Source organism: Pristiophorus japonicus, chromosome 2, assembly GCF_044704955.1.
Source record: "Pristiophorus japonicus isolate sPriJap1 chromosome 2, sPriJap1.hap1, whole genome shotgun sequence".
Classification (NCBI taxonomy): Eukaryota; Metazoa; Chordata; class Chondrichthyes; family Pristiophoridae; genus Pristiophorus; species Pristiophorus japonicus.
Genome location: NC_091978.1, coordinates 152,704,483 through 152,728,555, shown reverse-complemented (window position 1 = coordinate 152,728,555; position 24,073 = coordinate 152,704,483). Strand labels below are relative to the sequence as shown.

The following is a 24,073-nucleotide window of genomic DNA, read 5'->3' as shown; positions in this document are numbered from 1 at the left end:
AATTGGTATGGTGAAATCTCATGGGTAAGTGTCAATGTAATGAGTTCCAATGCATTTAAATCCAGGGTGAGAAACAGCTCAGTATATCTTGTGCAAGTAAGCCATCTTCTGCTCTAGTACATTCACAAATCTGTGGAGCTTCTAACCTCTCTCAGTATTCCCTTCCTTCTATAATCTATATGCTTTAAAAACTCAACTGATAGTTACTTTCTGATTTACCTCATCTTTTCTCCAACCATGGTGGTGTCTTACACCAATGGCTTTGACCTATCACATGAAATTCTTCAGTAAAAAATCGCCTGCGATTACAAATTTTTCCATTTCTTACCATTTACTATGAGTTGCATCGTGTGACACTGCTCTTCTTTTGTCATTGGATTCCTGAGTATAATTGTGTAATTGCCAGTATCCTTCTCAGTCACATCACTGATCATCAATGTATATCCAACTTGCTTTATCCTGTAGTACGCTTGATCCTTACAAATCGACTTTCCATTCTTGGTCCTATAAAAACAAGCCATTGGAAGTTGTTCAGAAGCACTTTGGGATTTTGTTACACTGTATTTATGTCAACAACAAAAATATAAGTCCTTTTAAGCATTAATAGAGCAGCCATTAGAAAGTGTCCAATAAAATGTGTACAGCATTACGGTAATAAACATTTCAGTACATTTGCCATTGAATAAGGAATTTTTGATTGATTATGCACAGAATGCACTAGAAAAGGCTGGAAGCTTTTATTATTTTCTTTTGTAATAATTATCATTTTTAAAATGTGCATTTTACCATGAATTAAGGTTTACTGGCCAGGCCATTTGATTCAATTAAATTATCTAACAAAGAGGAATAATGCACATTTTTATTAGATTCTGAAATTACTAATTTAATATCTGATTTTAAATCTCTGAAATTCTTACAAAAATTATTCTTAATTGTCTTGTGCATATTGTTGGTGTACTGCTTGGTGCCAGATTGGTGCAACATCCCCACTGACACCCAGGGAATCCCTTGCCTGAGACCGCCCTAATGGAGGAAAAGCATCCGGGAGGGCGTTGAGCACCAAGAGTCTCGTCGTCGAGAGCATGCAGAAAACAAGCGCAGATAGCAGAAGGAGCATGCGGCAAATCAGACTCCCCACCCACCCCTTCCTTCAACCACTGTCTGTCCCACCTGCGACGGAGACTGTAGGTCCGCATTGGACTGTTCAGCCACCTGAGAACTCACTTTTAGAGTGGAAGCAAGTCTTCCTCAATTTCGAGGATGATGATGATGGTGTACTGTGCCAAAAATATTCAAATCTTGAAAACCAGGGGGCTCAATTTTCCCCAGTGATTTGCGCCATTTTTTTTGAGCAGGCTTCTTTTTTTCTCCTAAATTTTAAAAAACCACAGTTTCCCCAATCAGTTAGTTACAATTTTTTTAGGTTAGTTTTTTTTTCAGCCAAAGGGGGCGTAACCTGCCACCCGCGCAAATTTTGGCCGTTTAGGCAAGTTTGGTCAGCTCAGTTACTCCAGTTCTGCTTAGGCCAGCGTATGTGGCATCTGCAGAAAAACCTTCTAGAGAGTTAAAGAAATCGGCGCATGTAAGTGCAGCAGATATATGAGCGAGAGAGAGAGAGAGAGAGAAATGTGTTTTAATGTGTTGTGAGCTGACTGTATGTTTCACTTTGCAGCCTCAGCTCGCATTGTGTCCCTGGTTACCGTGGCAGTCCAATCTGTTTGGCGCAGATCAAGGCTCCACCCCCAAAACTAAAGGACAGGGTAGGCCATGCCAAAATGAAGAAATCCAACAGGGAAACTTAGAACATTTTTTTTTGGCGTACTTGGGCCCCAAAAAAACGGGCGTAACTCTTCAAGCACGCCAAAAAAAAGCTTTGGGGAAAATTGAGCCCCAGGAATGCACTGTTCAATTTATTGCACTCTGTTTCAGCATTCCAATTGCTCAAAGACATTCACCATTTAATATAAATATATGTCAAAATTAATTATAAAATTGACAATTTTATGTCATAGAATAAATGTAAACAATGCTCTATTGTATATAACTGAAAATTATAATAATGTATATAGAAAGTTGGTTCCTTAAAAGTAACTGTATTTATTTATTTATATAATTTATTTAGCAATTACCATTTCATTTCTGGTTGGGGATAGGCTGTAACCTTCACTGGAATTTTGACATTCCTTGCTTTCAGCACTGTCTCGACTATCGACCTGGCTTTGTGATCTATGAAGATGAAGGGTTTCTCTGAAAGCACATAATGAAAACAAAGTCAGATCCAAAAAGCTAATGTTCTTATTGAAAACATGAGGCTTGGGAATCTCTGAGCGCCAGAAGAACTGTCGCTGTTTGTGTAAGGCAGCATTCTTCATTATATTTGTGTGAGCAAGTTGGGAAAACAAATGTTAACGTTCAGCAAAAGTGTGTGAAAAGTAGGCTTCCAGCACTGCCAAAATGATGTGAAGAGTGCTCAGTCATCACTAAAAGGAACATTTATTTTGTCAGGAATGCCATTCTCCAAACAAGCTATGGCTGCCTTACTTGATTCCCAAAAAGCATAATTTTCAGCTAACATTATCCTGTCTTCAGCAGTGGAGGGAACATTTAATTCCAGATTAGGGCTTTTCTCCTCTTTTTCTGTTAATTTTGCCTCATCCCTTCTGATGATATTGGTTTCCCTTCTGATGATATTGATTCCTTGTTGGGGGAGTGGGTCTATGGGCACCAGTCCCCTTCATGTCCCTTACTCAAGTAGCCATTTGTCACGTGTGAGTTTACATAGGGAGTATTCACAAGCTTTTTGGGGGCAGCATCTTCGTCAAATCCAATGCATTCCTCACTAGATATCCAAACATGCACACTTTCAGAGGTGTATCTGGATAGTGATCGGGAGCAAGAACCTGGCTAATTATCCCCTCACTAGCCATGGAGCACTGAGGCCAATTGAAGTGCCTCACCACCATTCTGGCTGAGATAAGCTGATTCAAGGCCTAACTAGTCTTTATAGCCTAAAGTCATTTCCTTAACCAGCCAAGCCTTCAGGGGAGTGAAGATGATATTTTTCCAGAAATTGTTTTTATGGATCCTGTATGAGAGGGGTTAATAAGCATCATATATAACATCAGAGATTGTAGATTTTGGTAAGTGAGGGTCCCATCTAATCTCATTTTAGGTGCAGGAGTTACATATAGGAAGTGCTATTCAGCAGTAGGGCAGAGTCGTGGGAGATTTACTTTAATCTGTCTATGCTATAGCTGACCTGAGCATGCTTGATATTGATAATTGGGTAACTGAAATTGGGAAGAGTTCCATTTCTGAGCACTAACATCCCTCAACATTCTGAGCACAAAAAAATTGAAAATGTTTGGATGATGATATTATCAGTAATGATGGTTTATGTAATAAAAGTGAATAAGTGAATCTACTTGTATCATAGTGAATGATTCTTGCAAAATATATTGGAGGAACTCAGAGATTCACGTAAAACAAAAAGTATCCATTTTACTCATAAAATTAAGATGCACTTGCCATGGACCTTAGAATAAAAAATGTTTATCCACATTATTGTGGATTAGGACTGAACTTAAGTTGTCAGTTGATAAATCCAGGCTATTCCTTTTAACAAGTAAACAATTTAAATTTTGAAATGACAAATGTGTTCTGAACACTTCCACTGGCTAGTTGATTCGATGTAGAAACTTTCAGTTCAGCACTACATTTGCCAGTGATGGTCAACAATGAATTTCTTTTCTTCTAATTGTTAACAATGGTGTGCTTGAAAAATGTTTTACAAGAATCCCTCCTGAGTTGTGTTCATGTATTTTACAACACGTCATACAGAAGATCTCACCATGGATGATGACATCAGTACTGTTCTCCTTTGTCATGGCTCCACTGGAAGCAATGCAGAAATATCTCCCTTCAGCTCTTTTTGTCACATTATCAATAATCAGAATGCTTGAGATCTCCAGCTCATTGAGTAAGTCTTGTTTCATTGTTTTGAAGAATAAGTGTGGATTATGCTGTAATTAACAAGAGTTAACATTTGTAAAAGACCCAATACAATGGGGGAGATAACAGGTTCATTTGCGCCTCCCGTAGCCACCATCAGGGGACAGTAATGAGGTGCAAATGGTTTTGCGACTGGGCGCGGCAAGATCAACTACTTCCGCCATATTCGGTGGGAGTTTTGCGGCGTTGCTACAGCGTTGTGCCCCAATTTTCTTCGCCTAGAGATCGTGACATCACATGTGCACCGTGACATCAATGATATAGGTAAAAATCGGGATGAGGTCGTACAAGCTGAAGTTAGGGAGCTAGGATTTAAATTAAAAAGTAGGATCTCAAAGGTAGTAATCTCAGGATTGTTACCAGTGCCACGTGCTAGTCAGAGTAGAAATAGCAGGATAGTTAAGATGAATACGGGGCTTGAGGAATGGTGCAAGAGGGAGGGATTCAAATTCCTGGGACATTGGAACCAGTTCTGGGGGAGGTGGGACCAGTACAAACTGAACGATCTGCATGTGGGCAGGACCGGAACCGATGTCCTAGGGGGAATGTTTGCTAGTGCTATTGGGGAGGATTTAAACTAATAGGGCAGGGGGATGGGAACCTATGCAGGGAGACAGAGGGAAGTAAAATGGGGTCAGAAGCAAAAGGTATAAAGGAGAAAAGTAAAAGTGGAGGGCTGAGAAATCAAAGGCAAAAATCAAAAAGGGCTAAATTACAACATAATTCTAAAAGGACAAAGAGTGTTAAAAAAACAAGCCTGAAGGCTCTGTGTCTCAATGCAAGGTGCATTCGTAATAAGATGGATTAATTAACTGTGCAGATAGGTGTTAATGGATATGATCGCCTAGTCTGAGGAAGGACATTCTTGCTATTGAGGGAGTGCAGCGAAGGTTCACCAGACTGATTCCCGGGAGGGCAGGACTGACATATGAGGCTAGACTGGATTGACTGGGCCTGTATTCACTGGAGTTTAGAAGAATGAGAGGAGATCTCATAGAAACATATAAAATTCTGACGGGACTGGACAGGTTAGATGCAGGAAGAATGTTCCCGATGTTGGGGAAGTCCAGAACCAGGAGTCACAGTCTAAGGATAAGGGGTTAGCCATTTAGGGCTGAGATGAGGAGAGACTTCTTTACTCAGAGAGTTGCTAACCTGTGGAATTCTCTACCACAGGGAGTTGTTGATGCAAGTTCATTAGATATATTCAAGAGGGAGTTAGATATGGTCCTTACGGCTAACGGGATCAGTGGGTAGGGAGAGAAAGCAGGAAAGGGGTACTGAGGTGAATGATCAGCCGTGATCTTATTGAATGGCGGTGCAGGTTCGAAGGGCCGAATGGCCTACTCCTGCACCTATTTTCTATGTTTCTATGATGTAATTGGGATAGCGGATACATGTCTCAAGGGTGACCAAGGCTGGGAACTCAATAATCTAAGGGTATTCAATATTCAGGAAAGATAGACTGAAAGGAAAAGGAGGTGGGTAGTGTTGCTGGTTAAAGAGGAGACTAACGCAATAGTAAGGAAGGATATTAGAGTGGATGAGGTGGAATCTGTATGGGTAGAGCTGCGGAAAAGCAAAGGGCAGAAAACGCTAGTGGGAGTTGTGTACAGACCACCAAACACAGTTTACTGACTAATAAGGATTTCCTTTAGTTCCTCCTTCTCGCTAGACCCTCGGTCCCCTAGTATTTCCGGAAGGTTATTTGTGTCTTCCTTAATGAAGACAGAACCAAAGTATTTGTTCAATTGGACTGCCATTTCTTTGTTTCCCATTTTAAATTCACCTGATTCTGACTGTAAGGGGTGGCAACAAACAGGAAATTAGGGATGCGTGCAATAAAGGTACAGCAGTTATCATGGGTGACTTTAACCTACATATAGATTGGGTGAAACAAACTGGTAGCAATAAGGTAGAGGAGGATTTCCTGGAGTGTATAAAGGATGTTTTTCTAGACCAATATGTCGAGGAACCAACTAGAGAGTTGGCCATCCTAGACTGGGTGTTGTGTAATGAGAGAGGATTAATTAGCAATCTTGTTGTGCGAAGCCCCTTGGGGAAGAGTGATCATAATATGGTAGAATTCTTCATTAAGATGGTGAGTGACACAGTTAATTCAGAGACTAGAGTCCTGAACTTAAAGAAAGGTAACTTCGACGGTATGAGACATGATTTGGCTAGGATAAACTGGCGAATGATACTTAAACGATTGACGGTGGATAGGCAATGGCAGACATTTCAGGATCACATGGATGGGAACTTCAACAATTGTACATCCCTGTCTGGTGTAAAAATAAAATGGGGAAGGTGGTTCAACCGTAGCTTACAAGGGAAATTAGGGATAGTGTTAAATCCAAGGAGGAGACATATAAATTGGCCAAAAAAAGCAGCAAACCTGAGGACTGGGAGACATTTAGAATTCAGCAGAGGAGGTCAAAGGATTTAATTTGGAGGAGGAAAATAGAATCGGGAGTAAGCTTGCCGGGAACATAAAAACTGACTGCAAAAGCTTCTACAGATACCTGAAGAGAAAAAAATTACTGAAGACAAATGTAGGTCCCTTACGGTCAGAATCAGGTGAATTTATAATGGGAAACAAAGAAATGGCAGTCCAATTGAACAAATACTTTGGTTCTGTCTTCATTAAGGAAGACACAAATAATCTTCCGGAAATACTAGGGGACCGAGGGTCGAGCGAGAAGGAGGAACTAAAGGAAATCCTTATTAGTCAGTAAACTGTGTTAGGAAACTTGATGGGATTGAAGGCCGATAAATTCCCAGGGTACTTGAGAAAGTGGCCCTAGATATAGTGGATACATTTGTGGTCATTTTTCAATATTCTATAGACTCTGGATCAGTTTCTATGGACTTGACAGTAGCTAATGTAACCCCACTTTTTAAAAAAGGAGGGAGAGAGAAAACAGGGAATTATAGACTGGTCAGCCTGACATCAGTGGTGGGGAAAATGTTGGAATCAATTATTAAAGGTGTAATAGCAGCGCATTTGAAAAACAGTGACAGGATCGGTCCAAGTCAGCATGGATTTATGAAAGGGAAATCATGCTTGACAAATCTTCTAGAATTTTTTGAGAATGTAACTAGTAGAGTGGACAAGGGGGAGCCAGTGGATGTGGTGTATTTAGACTTTCAAAATGCTTTTGACAAGGTCCCACACAAGAGATTAGTGTGCAAAATTAAAGCACATGGTATTGGGGGTAATGTACTGACATGGATAGAGAACTGGTTGGCAGTCAGGAAACAAAGAGCAGGAATAAACGGGTCCTTTTCAGAATGGCAGGCAGTGACTAGTGGGGTACCGCAAGGTTCAGTGCTGGGACCCCAGCTATTTACAATATACATTAATGATTTAGACAAATTAATTAAATGTAAGATCTCCAAGTTTGCAGATGACACTAAGCTGGGTGGCAGTGTGAGCTGTGAGGAGGATGCTAAGAGGCTGCAGGGTGACTTGGACAGGTTAGGTGAATGGGCAAATAAATGGCAGATGCGGTATAATGTAGATAAATGTGGGGTTATCCACTTTGATAGTAATAACAGGAAGGCAGATTATTATCTGAATGGTGATAGATTAGTGAAAGGGGAGGTGCATCGAGACCTGGGTGTCATGGTACAGCAATTGAAAGTTGGCATACAGGTACAGCAGGCGGTGAAGAAGGCAAATGGCATGTTGGCCTTCATTGCGAGAGGATATGAGTATAGGAGCAGGGAGGTCTTACTGCAGTTGTACAGGGCCTTGGTGATGCCACACCTTGAATATTGTGTACAGTTTTGGTCTCCTAATCTGAGGAAGGACATTCTTGCTATTGAGGGAGTACAGCGAAGGTTCACCAGACTGATTCCCGGGATGACAGGACTGACATATGAAGAAAGACTGGATCGACTAGGCTTATATTCAATGGAATTTAGCAGAATGAGAAGGGTTCTCAGAGAAACATATAAAATTCTGACGGGATTGGACAGGTTAGATGCAGGAAGAATGTTCCCAATGTTGGGGAGGTCCACAACCAGGGTTCACAGTCTAAGGATAAGCGGTAAGCCATTTAGAACCGAGATGAGGAGAAACTTCTTCACTCAGAGAGTTGTGAGCATGTGGAATTCTCTACCACAGAAAGTTGTTGAGACCAGTTCATTAGATATATTCAAAAGGGAGTTAGATGTGGCCCTTACAGCTAGGGGGATCAAGGGGTATGGAGAGAAAGCAGGAATGGGGTACTGAAGTTGCATGATCAGCCATGATCATATTGAATGGTGGTGCGGGCTCGAAGGGCCGAATGGCCTACTCCTGCACCTATTTTCTATGTTTCGATGCCGCGGTAGTGCCGCAGACCCAAAATTGTGTTCCACCCCCTGCAGCAGAGCTGGACGAAAACACAGACTGCTGCAGGAGGCATGCATCGGGCAGCCGACCACTTCGGGATGATGCTTAAAGACGAGGTGACCAAGGTAAGGAAAAAAAAAACTTACCTTCTCTCTTGTAGCTTTTTTCACAGGTTTCTGCATGCAATGATCAGTTCGGCACTCTGGTTGAGTGCTGGGCTGATCCCTTGGGATCACGGCTGTTGCCGTGGAGAAGGTAAGTTGTTTATCCTTTGCAGAGCCTGCATTGACGGCCCTTCCCTTTAAGGGAGAGAAGGAGCCTTTCAATGCAACAGCGCTACACAGCCCAGTATGCAGCGCTACTGTCAATTGTGCTCTCATCATATCATCATCATAGGCACTCCCTCGGAATCGAGGAAGACTTGCTTCCATTCTTAGAATGAGTCCTTAGGTGGCTGAACAGTCCAATACGAAAGCCACAGTCCCTGCCACAGGTGGGACAGGCAGTCGTTGAGGGAAAAGGAGGGTGGGACTGGTTTGCCGCACATTCTTTCCGCTGCCTGCGCTTGTTTTGTGCATATACTCGGCGATGAGACTCAAGTCACTCAGAGCCCTCCCGGATGCACTTCTTCCACTTAGGGTGGTCTTTGGCCAGGGACTCCCAGGTGTCAGTGGGGATGTTGCACTTTATCAGGGAGGCTTTGAGGGTGTCCTTGTAACGTTTCCTCTGCCCACCTTTGACTCGTTTGCCATGAAGGAGTTGCGAGTAGAGCGCTTGCTTTGGGAGTCTCGTGTCTGGCATGTGAACAATGTAGCCTGCCCAAAGGAGATGATCAAATGTGGTCAGTGCTTCAATGCTGGGGATGTTGACCTGGTCAAGGACGCTAATGTTGGTGCGTCTGTCCTCCCAGGGGATTTGTAGGATCTTGCGGAGGCATCGTTGGTGGTATTTCTCCAGTGACTTGAGGTGTCTACTGTACATGGTCCATGTCTCTGAGCCATACAGGAGGGTGGGTATTACTACAGCCCTGTAGACCATGAGCTTGGTGGTAGATTTGAGGGTCTGGTCTTCGAACACTCGTTTCCTCAGATGGCCGAAGGCTGCACTGGCGCACTGGAGGCGGTGTTGAATCTCTTCATCAATGTCTGCTTTTGTTGATAAGAGGCTCCCGTGGTATGCGAAATAGTCCACGTTGTCCAGGGCCGCACCATGGATTTTGATGACTAGGGGGCAGTGCTGTGCGGTGAGGACAGGCTGGTGGAAGACCTTTGTCTTATGGATGTTTCGTACGCCTCAGTAAATACGTCAACTATGTCCTGGAGTTCAGCCTCTGAATGTGTGCAGATGCAGGCATCGTCCGCAGAGGTGGTCAAGGTAAGTAAAAATAAACTTACCTTCTCTCTTGCAGCTTTTTTCACAGGTTTCTGCCCACGACGATCATTCTGGCACTCTGGTTGAGTGCCGGGCTGATCCCGTGGGATCACGGCTGCCGTCGTGGAGAAGGTAAATTGTTTTTCCTTTGCAGAGCCTGCAGCGATGGCCCTTCCCTTTAAGGGAGGGAAGGAGCCTTTCAATGCAACAGCACTATATGGTCCAGTGTGCAGCGCTACTGTCAATTGTGCTCTAGGAAGGAAGTGGAGCGCTTGATTTAGCACTCCACTTCCTTCTTAGAGCGCAAACAGCAAATTTTTTTAAAGTTTGAAATGATTAGCGCCTAGTGCTAATTTTTCAAACTTGTTAAAATGATTGTTAAAGATCACCTGAAAAAGAGTAGGGCATTCTTCTGGTGTCCAGGCCAAGATTCCTCCCTCCACAAAAACAGTTTTTTTTTGTCATTTATCTCACTTGCTGTTTGTGGAACTTGGTTGTGCTTAAATTGACTGTCACATTGCGTACATAATAACAGTGATTCCACTTCAAAAGTAATTCATTGTATGTGAAGTTTTTTGGGCATCCTGAGAATCTGTCATAAAGCTATATAAATGCAAGTTCTTTTTTCCTATATTGAGAACAAAGCAAAGCTTTATAATGAGGCCTGACTTTTGGGCTGTGCACAGAAATTCAACATTAATTCAATGAAATATTGCTGATAGTGAGAAGATTGTTATACCCTAGTCATATCCTGCTAGTTGTAGAGGATAGCACTCCCAACTTGAAATCTCAACTAATATTTCAACTAAGTTTTTCTCTTGGAGGCCAGGCAGTATAATTGTCTGTTGGAAAAGAGGAAATACAGTTCAGGAAGAGGACACAGGGGTTCTTTCCTGTACTGGTCAAACTCACCTCCAGGTTAATTAATGAAGGAATGTTACTGATGTGGACATATCTGTGTATTAACCCATCTCATAGAAATATAAGAAGTGAAATGTTAACTTTGGGCAATGGTGTAAAATGTGTGATATTGAATTAGCCTCCCACTATTCACCCCGACTGATTTTCCTTTTCATTGAAATCAATGGAAGGAAAAATTGGACGAGGTGTATAATGGGCAGTCAATTCGCTATCATCCATTTTACTCCATTGCTCAAAGTTAAAATGACCACCAGGAAAACATGGAATGAGAAATTGTTTATTACTCTATCAAGCACATTAATTCCAAAGACCATGAGGAATCTACCCTACCCTCTTGGACTCATTTAGCTTCCTTAGGGAAAAGCCCATAAAGCCGATAATATTTTTCATCTTCAAAAGGGGCCAGATGTTGCTGGATTGGGGCATCTCGTGACATTCCGCATTAGTTTGACTTTCAATTGCACATTCAAGTTTTAAACATTTTTGCCAACAAAGTTTCTGGAAATGTGAGCTGATAACAACGCAGCAAGGGCAACAGGGCATCTGTGGACTTTGGTGAACAATGAGACAAACAGGGTATCTCTTTAACCAATGAGATTAAAGGATTAAGAAATAAACAGAGGACTGAGAAGCAGGGTGAATTAAAGTGTGTGAATTCAATGTTAAATCAGGTATAGAAAGAGAAATAAAGAAAGGGAAAGAGAGGTTGGATAAGAGAGAGAGAAAAAAAAAGAGACTGGAAGTTAGATTTTAAAATATTAATTTAAAAGTTGACATTTTTTTAAATCTCCCAAAACAATTTACAACTTGAAGAAATATGACTCCACACTTATTACTGTTTACTTTCTGGACAAGAGAGGTTGAATGGTAGTCATTAACAATTATCACATCGTTAAAAAGCTGCTTGTGCCATTAATTACTAGACTTAACTTTCTGTGGCGGGTTTAATGAGCAATTAATGTGCAATTGCAGCAACTTCATGAAAATCTTGGATGGTTAAGCCATTTTCAGCAGAGCTGTGCAAATCGGCTAGCAACTTTTTGTGGCAATTCGCAATTCATGGGATATCTCTTCCTCACCAAATGTTTCTGGCCAATTTGCGCATTAATAATGGCGTGCTTTGTTCAGACACTTAGTTTTTCATCAAACTCTGGCCCTTCATAATTCTACTGTTCAATTCTGGCCTGCTGCCCTTCTTAGACAATATTGGTGTCACCTTACCCAACAGCAAAGGTAAATGTCCCATGGAGTATTTGATCATCTCAGTCTATATCTATCCATATAACACAAATCCATTAAGAGTTTTCGGAGTTTTTCACCTCCATGTGTATGGAGCACAACAAGGATTCACTGACAATCTTATTTCATTCAATACTTGTATTTGATTTGCTATTTTACATTTTCCTGTTAAACACCTTCACATAAAATAATAGTGTAAACTTGTGACTACCATGAGATTACTTCCTTCAACCCAATTTTCTCATCTTCACTCCCCTTCTCTATTGAAGACACTAAACTCATGCTTGGAGTATTAGACATTGAACCCAGGACCTTTTAGTTCTGTAGGATTTGTCCCATAAAAATATTTACATTTACTTTTCCCAACTAAGCAAAGCCTCAAGGTCTTCATATGTGATACCTTCACTCCAGGATGGTTCCAATCAAAGTTCAGCAGTACATTGACCTCAGTTCTGGCAGTGCAGTTGAGTATCAAGCGTTCTCCTACTGCCAACTCCACTGGGGACGGAGGGTTCAATGTAAGCTCATGAATCTTGGTTCCTGCAGGAAGGAAAATAAAGTCTAAAGGTGGTGTAGTTTGGTTGATGTTTGAGAGCTACCATTTTGGGGCTGAAGTGAAAGGATAAATAACACAATTATCCAATGCACAATGGCACAATAATAATAGAAATATGTTACTAGTCATGAGAAGTGTATTGAGGGATGCAGATAATATTACAAATTGTGGGGATGTTTTGCATTGTGCACTAAGTATATCAAAATTTAAATCTGTTTATAAAGAACACATTTACAATTTCACTACATGAAGTGGGGAGAAAATCTCCCTGTATTAGCAAATACCATCGAAATCCCTGATGTTGTGATAGACCTAAAATTGTGTATTTTTTGTGACACATGCCGTCTTCTGTGTTTCCATTTATGAGCTTTCCGAGTTTTGTTCCTGGAGTTCTGACTTTTGGCAGCACACCAAAATGCTCCTTTGCCCCATTATTATAGCTACCAGGTTTCACCATGGAGCTCTGTATCATGTGGCGACAAGAGTTTGTTTGTTTTGAGTTGACACTGCTCCAACTAGCAAGCAGAGTGTTTGACTGAAAAATAATGGCCCGAAAATTGCGGTCGGAGACTTCCTGCGGGCAAACGCCTCCAACCGAAAAACTTTATCTGAAATTACCTTGTGGTCCCAGAGGAACGTATACTTATGGTCCGAGGCCTAGATGCATAACCCTATAGGCACACCCATCCCAGGAACGTAAGCGCAACCTGGGATCACGTGGGCCGAGACCACCAATCACAATATAATATTCTCATTGATAATAATGAGAGCTCTGTTTGTACGAGCTCCCATTACTATCATGAGAATACCCCCAAAAACACAGAAGTACAACACAAGAAATTTTAAAAAACAACTCAAATATTTAAAATTAATTCAAATTGAATTTAATTAAATGTTTAGAATTTTTAAAAAAATTTTAAAATACGTTTTAACAGGGTTACAAAAAAACATACCTTAATGGACAGGAATTTTAATATAAAAATTGGTGATAACATTTAATTTTTCTATGTTTTAAAACACTTATGCTGGTAAAAGTAGGCCGCACGCCTGCTTTTACCAGGCATAAGAGTTTGAAGGACATTCACTGGGCACGAAGTGGGCAAATAGCCCAATCTCTGCCCCACAAATGTTCTTCTTCCAGGGATGCATGCGCTCTGTTAAAAGACATTTTGATAGATTGCAAATGCTGGCTCTCGGCGCATACACATCACGTGCCAAGAACCGGTACTTTCGAAACCTCTTCAGGTATGTGTGCACATCGTATGTACCCAGAGAGGCCGCAATTTTTGGGCCAATATATTTTCTTTTGGCTAGCTTGGAGTACAAGATTTTAATCAATATGGTCTACTATAACAAAGAACTCGGTACTTGTTTATTTTTGAGTATCGTACAAGTATCTAATAAAGAACACAGCCCTTCTAAAACCATATGAGGTCAGTAGATTTTTTTTTTAAAGCGTCCTCCATTAAACTGTATTTCAAATGTATGTCTCTAATAGATAAAAATGGGTATGATCTGATTGCCATTACAGGGACGTGTTTGCAAGGTGACCAGGACTGGGAACTCTGTTGATAAAGGATGGAATCACTGCAATAGTGAGAAATGATATTGGCTCAAATGATCAGGATGTTGAAACAGTTTGGGTGGAGATAAGGAATAATAAGGGGAAAAACTCACTGATGGGCGTAGTCTATAGGCCCCCTAACAGTAGCACCTCTGTTGGTCGGAGTATAAACCAGGAAATAGTGGGAGCTAGTAAAAAGGGAACAGCAATAATCATGGGTGATTTTAACCTCCATATTGATTGGGCAAATCAAATTGGTCAGGGTAGCCTTGAGGAAGAGTTCATAGAGTGCATAAGGGATGGGTTACTTGAGCAGTATGTAACGCAACCAACCAGGGGGCTGGCTATCCTAGATCTGGTCCTGTGTAATGAGACAGGATTAATGAACAATCTCCTGATAAATTATCCCCTTGGAATGAGTGATCATAGCATGGTTGAATTTCAAATTCAGATGGAGGGTGAAAAAGTTGGATCTCAAACCAGCATGAATAAAGGAGCTTAAATAAAGGAGACTACAAAGGTATGAGGGCAGAGTTGGCTAAAGTGGACTGGGAAAATAGATTAAAGTGTAGGACAGTTGATGAACAGTGGTGTACATTTAAGGAGATATTTCACAACTCTCAAGAAAAATATATTCCACAAAGGAAGGTATCCAATTAAAAAAAAGGGCATACAAAATGGCCAAAACAAGTGGGAGGACAGAAGATTGGGAAGCTTTTAAAAGCCAGCAAAGAATGACGAAAAAATGATTAAGAAAGGGAAGGTAGACTTTGAAAGTAAACTAGCACGAAATATAAAAACAGATAGCAAGACTTTCTATATGTATATAAAAAGGAAAAGAGTGGCTAAAGTAAATGGTGGTCCCTTAGAGGACAAGACTGGGGAATTAGTAATGGGGAACATGGAGATGGCAGAAACTCTAAACAAATATTTTGTATCAGTCTTTATGGTAGAGGACACTAACAATATCCAACAGTGGATAGTCAAGGGGCTATAGGGAGAGAGGAACTTAAGACAATCACAATCACTAAGGAAGTGGTACTCAGTAAGATAATGGGAATAAAGGTGGATAAATCTCTTGGACCAGATGGCTTGCATCCTAGGATCTTAAGAGAAGTAGCGGCAGGGATAGTGGATGCATTGGTTGTAATTCATCAAAATTCCCTGGATTCCGGGGAGGTCCCAGCAAATTGGAAAACGCCCCGAATTTAAAAAAGGAGGCAGACAAAAAGCAGGAAATTATAGACCAGTTAGCCTAACATCTGTGGTTGGGAAAATGTTGGAGTCCATTATTAGTAGCAGGACATTTGGAAAAACATAATTCAGTCAGGCAGAGTCAGCATGGATTTATGAAAGGGAAGTCATGTTTGACAAATTTGTGGAATTTTTTGAGGAGGTAACGAACTGGGTGGATAAAGGGGAACCAGTGAATGTGGTGTATTTGGACTGCCACAAGGCATTTGACAAGGTGCCACATAAAATGTTACTGCATAAGATAAAAGTTCATGGGGTTGGGGGAAATATATAAGCATGGATATAGGATTGGCTAACTAACAGAAAACAGAGAGTCGGGATAAATGGTTCATTCTCGGGTTGGCAATCAGTAACTAGTGGGGTGCCGCAGGGATCAGTGCTGGGACCCCAACTATTTACAATCTATATTAATGACTTGGAAGACAGGACCGAGTGTAACATAGCCAAGTTTTCTGATGATACAAAGATGGGAGGAAAAGCAATGTGTGAGGAAGACACAAAATATCTTCAAAAGTACATAGGCAGGCTAAGTGAGTGGCCAAAAATTTGGCAGATGGAGTATAATGTTGGAAAGTGTGAGGTTATGCACTTTGGCAGAAAAAAATCAAAGAGCAACTTATTATTTAAATGGAGAAAAATTGCAAAGTGCTGCAGTACAGCGGGACCTGAGGTTACTTGTGCATGAAATACAAAAGGTTAGTATGCAGATACAGCAAGTGGTCAGGGAGGCCAATGGATCCTTGGCCTTTATTGGAAAGGGGATGGAGTATAAAAGCAAGGAAGTCTTGCTACAGTTATACAGGGTATTGGTGAGGCCACATCAGGAATACTGCGTACAGTTTTGGTTTCCATATTTAAGAAATGATATACTTGTTTTGGAGGCAGTTCAGAGAAGGTTCACTAGGTTGATTCTGGAAATGAGGGGGTTGACTCATGAGGAAAGGTTGAGTAAGTTGGGTCTCTACTCTGTCGAATTCAGAAGAATGGGAGGTTATCTTATTGAAACGTATAAGCTTATGAGGGGACTTGACAAGGTGGATGCAGAGAGGATGTTTCCACAGATAGGGGAGACTAGAACTAGAGGGCATAATCTTTGAATAAGGGACCGTCCATTTAAAACTGAGATGAGGAGGAATTTCTTCTCTCAGAGGGTTGTAAGTGTGGAATTCGCTGCCTCAGAGAGCTGTAGAAGCTGGGTTATTGAATAAATTTAAGATAGAGATAGACAGTTTCTTAACCGATAAGGGGATAAGGGGTTATGGGGAGCGGGCAGGGAAGTGGACCTGAGTCCATGATCGGATCAGCCATGATCGTATCAAATGGCGAAGCAGGCTCAAGGGACCGTATGGCCTATGCCTGCTCCTATTTCTTATGCTCTTATGTTCTTATGTTCTCTGAGGGGCTTTGTATGTTTTAATATGTCTAATTTATTTCAGGGCTTAAACAATAACTGAGGTTTTGACTCTCATCAACATCACAGATATTTTAACACAAACTGCAACTGTTAAAAACAAACTGTAAACATAAGTCATATGAGTCATAATCAAAGATGTAAATATAATTTTGCACTTGGATTTCCATCGAGGTCCTGACACAGAATTACACAGAAATGACAACATGGTTGTTTGGTCCAATCACTCTGTGTTGGTATTTATTTTCCACATGAGCAGGTGCCCAGTCAGTTCCAGGTACAACAAGTAATCACGAAGGCAAATGGAATGTTGGCCTTTATTGCAAGGGGGATAGAGTATAAAAGCAGAGAAGTCCTGCTAAAATTGTACAGGGTATTGGTGAGGCCACACCTGGAGTACTGCGTACATTTTTGGTCTCCGTATTTAAGGAAGGATATACTTGCATTGGAGGCTGTTCAGAGAAGGTTCACTAGGTTGATTCCGGAGAAGAGGGGGTTGACTTATGAGGATAGGTTGAGTAGGTTGGGCCTATACACAATGGAGTTCAGAAGAATGAGAGGTGCACTTATTGAAACTTATAAGATAATGGGGGGGCTCAACAAGGTGGATGCAGAGAGGATATTTCCACTCATAGGGGAAACTAAAACTAGGGGACATAGTCTTAGAATAAGGGGCCGCCCATTTAAAACTAAAATGAGGAAAAATTTCTTCTCTGAGGGTTGTAAATCTATGGCATTCTCTGCTCCAGAGATCTATGGCGGCTGGATTATTTAATATATTTAAAGTGGAGATAGACAGATTTTTGAGCGATAAGGGAGTAAAGGGTTATGGGGAGCGGGCAGGGAAGTGGAGCTGAGTCCATAATCAGATCAGCCATGATCTTATTGAATGGCGGAGCAGGCTAAATGGGCCAAATGGCTTACTCCTGCTCCTATTCCTTATGTTCTTACGTTCCCATATTTCTTTATCCCCCATTCCTTCAATTACTTATCTAATTTATCCTTAAATGGTGACCTGGTCCCCGCTTCAGTTAATATTTTTTAATACGTCCTGATTTCCCATTTTTTTGAGTACTGGGGCATTATTTGAACCCACTGATTGAAATTGTGCTTAAATCTCTCTGGTTTCAGTGGTGTGCTTTTTGCTCTACACAGATTTGTGATGCGGTGCAGAAACCCTGCACATCGCAACAGGCTGAAGGCCCTCAGGGAGTCAATCACTGAGATTACTCAGATGGTGAATTCCCACTGCCAGACATGCCATCATATTTCGATGCAGGGCTAAGATCGAGACCTTATCCAAAGAAAATGAAAGAAAATCAAAGGGTGAGCTAAGTTCATGCGCCTCCTCCCAACAGGTTACAGAGTGATTTTGGCATTCTAATTTTACCAATCAGGTGGCTATCTATGACATGAAGAAACATGATGTAAACAAATGAAATAACTCAGAAAAAAGACAAACTTCTAAGGGTGCAGCCTCAACCAATTACAGTATCAATCTCATGTCAGCTGAATTTGAAGTGGACTAAATTCTACAATGAATTGGCTGTGTAAAAGCAATCAAATCATTTACTGGAGGAGAGCTAGATTTCCTGTTGACAAAACTGGAGACACAGTAGTATAAACGATCCCCCAACCTGAACCTCAATCCCAGCAGGCAATAAGCATGAAGTGACATCCTACTGTCTGTAGCTGTGCTCAGGGTTATCAGCCAGCAGAGCAACCCCACTGTGAGAAGCAGTATAAACTAGCAAACTCCGATTAACTATTATCTCAGTACACAGATTGCACTGTAGTACTTTTAAAGTGAGATACATATGGGCCACGGTACAGATGTTTTATGTTATAGACTGATAAACATCCATATTATTTTCAGCAGGGAATCTTTTCGACTATGCATTAGAATGTTTCCCCAAGTCACTGAACTGTGCTCTCAGTTATACTGTAATCATAACCTCTTGAGTAGAAATTGTGCAGTAAAAAGCTGGGGCGATTTTCATGCACCTACTGCACCATTTGCACATCAAAATAGGGCTGTTGCAGGACCAAAATAGTGTAACTGGTTGAAGATTGGTTCGCGCCTGTGCTTATTTTCGGATGAATCTTAATCTAAAAGGCAGAAGCTTTCTCCAGAAACTGGCAGGGTCAAATGACATAGTTCTGACCCCCAAAGCCATTTTTTTGTCTCTGCTCGACAGATTACCACCAATGCCTGCTCCCGCCCGCCAAATATGGCCACATTAAAGGGATCCTCAGCTGCAGTCAAGGGAATCTGAATGCTGGCTTGGCATAATTTTTTTATGATAGATTCTTATGAGTTTTGAGGCTTAAAGACTTCCACCAATAATGCCCTTGCTGCAATAATTTTGCCCACGGCTCAAAACTGGTTTCTTCATATCATTCCCGATGCTTCCAACCTCTCCCCTTTAAAAGTGTTGCTTCAGGCATTTGAAAAGCAGTCACCCTGCTGAATATCCCACCACCAGATCGATGAGTCGCCTATAGGGAATGCATTTCACACTGGCAACTCGCGTGAAATAAAGTATATGAGGTCTGGCCAAAAAATGGTAGGGGTCCTATGAAAACACCTTCGGGCAGGCACAGCACATGTCCCACCCGCATAATATCCACTCGGCACTGACATCACCCCACTGCATGCATTTTTCAAAATCAAACAATTGTTCTGTACTGAAAGTTAAATATGAAATTTAAACTTTAGCCTTTTCAATTTAAATGTACAAAATGCTCCTTACCTAAAACTACCACTACATAAATATTGGAATGATAGATTCTTCCATTTACTGTTGTCTCACACTGGACCAGTCCTGCATCTCTGATCTTCTGACTCAAAATAGTGAAACCTTTCTGATTGTCCCAGAAAGTTGTCATTCCATCAGGAACAATGTATTTTTCCGGATATTTCTGTTCAAACATTAAACATGGATTACTTAGCGGACTAAAAAATGTAATATTAAAATACTATTAACAACTATTGTTAAGATTACATATTATGATTATTATACATTATAAAATATGCTTTATAGTATACTACTTTACAATAGACTAAAGTGATGGTTTAACAGAGGATTAAGATCCTTCCCATTTCGGAGAGGTCTCCAGTATTTAAAAATGCTTGCAAACATAAAAAAATAAAATTATCTTGAAAGTGATCACGTAGAGAAGGTCTACTTACAACATTATATTAGACATATATGTACATTTATAACTTGAATAGTGTGGCAGTTATAATGCAAACTATATCAATATAAAATGGGCAAGTTATATGATGCAGTAACATAGATAAGCAATTATATTTACCGCATGTAGGGTCACATTAAGATCCGGTATGGAAACCTTGCATGGAATGACCAGCGTCTTGGTTTCAGTTATGTATAGAGCTTCTGGTATATCAGGGTGGAAATTCACAAAGGGAATTTGATCATCTAAAATGTAAATAACACATCTGTTTAGCTACAAAGATGGGGTGATCTGTTTTAACCTGCAGATGCTTCTGAAGCATATCTTGGGATATCAACATATGTTGGTGACATTGATTAAATCCTTGGAGCCATATACTTGCAAAGTCCTTTAAGACATTGGCTTCATTGGACTATTCTCTTGAAACAACGGCAATGGTTTCTGGTGGCGATAAGAATAAAGAGAAAAATATACCTGGCACCTCACCAGTTGACTTCACGGTACCAAGACTAAATGGTTAGGTGCCAGGTGTATTTTTCTTTTACAAAAGCAAAATACTGCGAATGCTGGAAATCTGAAATAAAAACAGAAAATGCTGGAAATACTCAGCAGGTCAGGCATCTGTGGACAGAGAAACAGAGTTAACATTTCCGGTTGATAACCTTTTGTCAGAACTGGATAAAATTCAAAATTTAACAGATTTTAAGCAAGTGCAGGGGCAGGGAAAGTTGGGAGGGGAGTAAAGAAGAAAAGGGGAGTTCTGTGATAGGGTGGAAGGCAGGAGAGATTAAATGACAAAAGGTATGATTGTACAACGCAAAAGGAGATGGTAATGGGACCAGTAAAGAAACAAAAGATGGGTCTAGAAGAGGTGTAAATGGGACTGGCAGAATCAGCAACAGCTGGCATCAGAAAAAATAGGGGCAGAGGTTATGATCTGAAATTGTTGAACTCGATGTTGAGTCCAGAAGGCTGTAAAATACCTAATTGAAACATGAGATGCTGTTCCTCGAGCTTACATTGAACTTCGTTGGAACAGTGTAAGAGGCCGAGGATGGAGAGATCAAAGTGGGAGTGGAGCAGAGAATTAAAATGACAGGTGACTGGAAGTTCGGGGTCACACTTTCGGACTGAACAGAAGTGTTCCACAAAGCGGTCACCCAATCTGCGTTTGGTTTCCCCAATGTAGAGGAGACCACATTTTGGGCAGCGAATACAGTATACTAAATTGCAAGAAGTACTTTTTCACCTGGCAGGACTGTTTGGGGGCTTGGACAATGGGAAGGCAGGGTGTAAAAAGGCAGGTGTTGCATCTCCTGAACTTACACAGGAAGGTGCAGTGGGAAGGGGAAGGGTGTTATGGGTGATTGAGGAGTGGACCAGGGTGTTGCAGAGGGAATGGTCCTTCCAGAATGCTGAAAGTTGAGGAGAGGGAAAAATGTGTCTGGTGGTGGGATCATGCTGGATATGGCAGAATTGCAGAGGATGATCTGTTGAACATGGAGGCTGATGGGGTGAAAAGTGAGGACAAGGGGAACTCTATCATGGTTCTGGGAGGGAGGGGAAGGGGTGAGGGCAGAAATGCAGGAAATTGAACGACAAGGTCGAGTGGAATCCTCGGTTGAGGACAAAGGGAGACATAGCAGAGGCATTAGTATGGAAGGTGGCATCATCAGAACAGATATGACAGAGACGGAGAAACTGGAAGAATGGAATAGAGTCCTTACAGGAACATGGGTGGGAGGAAGTTAGTCCAGGTAGCTAAGGGAGTCAGTGAGCTTATAATGGATGTTTGTCGGCTGCCTATCCCCAGAAATGGATGAGAAGTCGAGGAATGAAAGGGAAAAGTCAGAGACTGACAATATGAAGGTGAGTCGTTGAGGAGGCGGCGCGGGAGTCCTGGGAGGCCTATAAAGGCCCAACAGTCGGAGGGGCAGCAGTGAGTCATCGAGGAGGCGGTGCGAGAGTCCGGGGAGACCTATAAAGGCCCAACAGTTGGAGGAGCAGCAGTGAGTCATCGAGGAGGTGGCACGGGAGTCCGGGGAGACCTATAAAGGCCCAACAGTTGGAGGAGCAGCAGTGAGTCATCGAGGAGGTGGCACGGGAGTCCGGGGAGGCCGATAAAGGCCCAACAGTCGGAGGAGCAGCGGTGAGTCATCGAGGAGGTTGTGCAGGAGTCTGGGAAGGCCAATAAAGGCCCAACAGTCGGAGGAGCAGCGATGAGTCGTCGAGGAGGCGGCTCAGGAGTCCAGGGAGGCCTATAAAGGCCCAACAGTCAGAGAAGCAGCAGTGAGTCATTGAGGAGGCCAGCTGGTGCAGGGAGAGAAGGCAAAAAATAAGCAAAAAGAAATCGAAGGGTGAAGTCACAGCCAAGGGGGGTAAGTGATTGGCTGGCGCTTGGTAAGTCGTTTTTCTTCTTTTCTTTTCCTTTATTAGCAGGTAAACTTTGGCATTGTTGCCAAATTAAGTTAATTTAAGGGTTAAGTCATGGCAGGTGAGCTCAGACCCATGTCATGCTTCTCCTGCGCTATGTGGGAACTCAGGGACGCTTCCAGTGTCCCTGACGACTACATGTGTGGGAAGTGTATCCTGCTGCAGCACCTGACAGACCGCATTGCGGCACTGGAGCTGAGTATGGATTCACTCTGGAGCATCCGCGATTCTGAGGATATCGTGAATAGCACGTTTAGTGAGTTGGTCACACTGCAGCTAAAGGTTACTCAGGTAGATAGCGAATGGGTGACCATCAGGAAGAGCAGTGGAAGAAAGGTAGTGCCGGGGTTCCCTGCGGTCATCCCCCTCCAAAACAGATACACCACCTTGGGTACTGTTGAGGGGGATGACTCATCAGGGGAGAGCAGCAGCAGCCAAGTTCATGGCACTGTGTGTGGCTCTGCTGCACGGGAGGGCAAGAATAAGAGTGGGAGAGCTATAGTGGTAGGGGATTATATTGTAAGGGGAATAGAGAGACGTTTTTGTGGCCGCAATTGAGACTCCGGGATGGTATGATGCCTCCCTGGTGCAAGGGTCATGGATGTCTCGGAGCGGCTGCAGGACATTTTGGAGGGGGAGGGTGAACAGCCAGTTGTCGTGGTGCATATAAGTACCAACAATATAGGTAAAAAACGGGATGAGGTCCTACAAGCTGAATTTAGGGAGCTAGGCGTTAATTTAAAAAGTAGGACCTCAAAGATAGTAAGCTCAGGATTGCTACCAGTGCCACGTGTAAGTCAGAGTAGGAATTGCAGGATAGCTAAGATGAAAACGTGGCTTGAGGAATGGTGCAAGAGGGAGGGATTCAAATTCTTGGGACATTGGAGCCGGTTCTGGGGGAGGTGGGACCAGTACAAACCGGATGGTCTGCACCTGGGCAGGACCGGAACCAATGTCCTCGGGGGAGTGTTTGCTAGTGCTGTTGGGGAGGGTATAAACTAATATGGCAGGGGGATGGGAACCTGTGCAGGGAGACAGAGGGAAGTAGAATGGGGGCAGAATCAAAAGAAAAATGAAAAGTAAAAGTGGGCCGAGAAACCCAAGGCAAAAATGAAAAAGGGCCACATTACAGCAAAATTCTAAAAGGGCAAAGTGTGTTAAAAAGACATGCCTGAAGGCTCTGTGCCTCAATGCGAGGAGTATTCATAACAAGGTGGACGAATTAATTGCGCAGGCAGCTATAAACAAATATGATATAATTGGTATTACGGAGACATGGCTCCAGGGTGACCAAGGCTGGGAACTCAACAGCCAGGGGTATTCAACATCCAGGAAGGATAGACAGAAAAGAAAAGGAGGTGGGGTAGTGTTGCTGGTTAAAGAGGAAATTAACGCAATAGCAAGGAAGGACATTAGCTTGGATGATGTGGAATCTGCATGGGTAGAGCTGCAGAATACCAAAGGGCAGAAAACATTAGTAGGAGTTGTGAACAGACCACCAAACAGTAGCAGTGAGGTTGGGGACAGCAACAAACAAGAAATTAGGGATGCATGCAATAAGGATGCAGCAGTTATCATGGGCGACCTTAATCTACATATAGATTGGGCTAATCAAACTGGTAGCAATACGGTGGAAGAGGATTTTCTGGAGTGTATTAGGAATGGTTTTCTAGACCAATATGTCGAGGAACCAACTAGAGTGCTGGCCATCCTAGACTGGGTGATATGTACTGAGAAAGGACTAATTAGCAATCTTGTGTGAGGCCCCTTAGG

The 24,073-nt window shown here is 42.1% G+C and overlaps 1 protein-coding gene across 1 annotated transcript in view; it reads right to left on the bottom strand.

The window, feature by feature from the left end:
• kdr (kinase insert domain receptor (a type III receptor tyrosine kinase)) overlaps positions 1–24,073 on the bottom strand; it is a 117,453-nt gene that overhangs the window by 68,900 nt on the left and 24,480 nt on the right. The window contains exons 4-9 of the mRNA XM_070869976.1: positions 19,988–20,112; positions 19,423–19,591; positions 12,285–12,424; positions 3,851–4,022; positions 2,130–2,247; positions 329–504 (exon numbers count right to left, since the gene is read on the bottom strand). Of these exons, the coding sequence (XP_070726077.1) occupies positions 329–504; positions 2,130–2,247; positions 3,851–4,022; positions 12,285–12,424; positions 19,423–19,591; positions 19,988–20,112 (900 nt within the window). The remainder of the gene's footprint in view (positions 1–328; positions 505–2,129; positions 2,248–3,850; positions 4,023–12,284; positions 12,425–19,422; positions 19,592–19,987; positions 20,113–24,073) is intronic.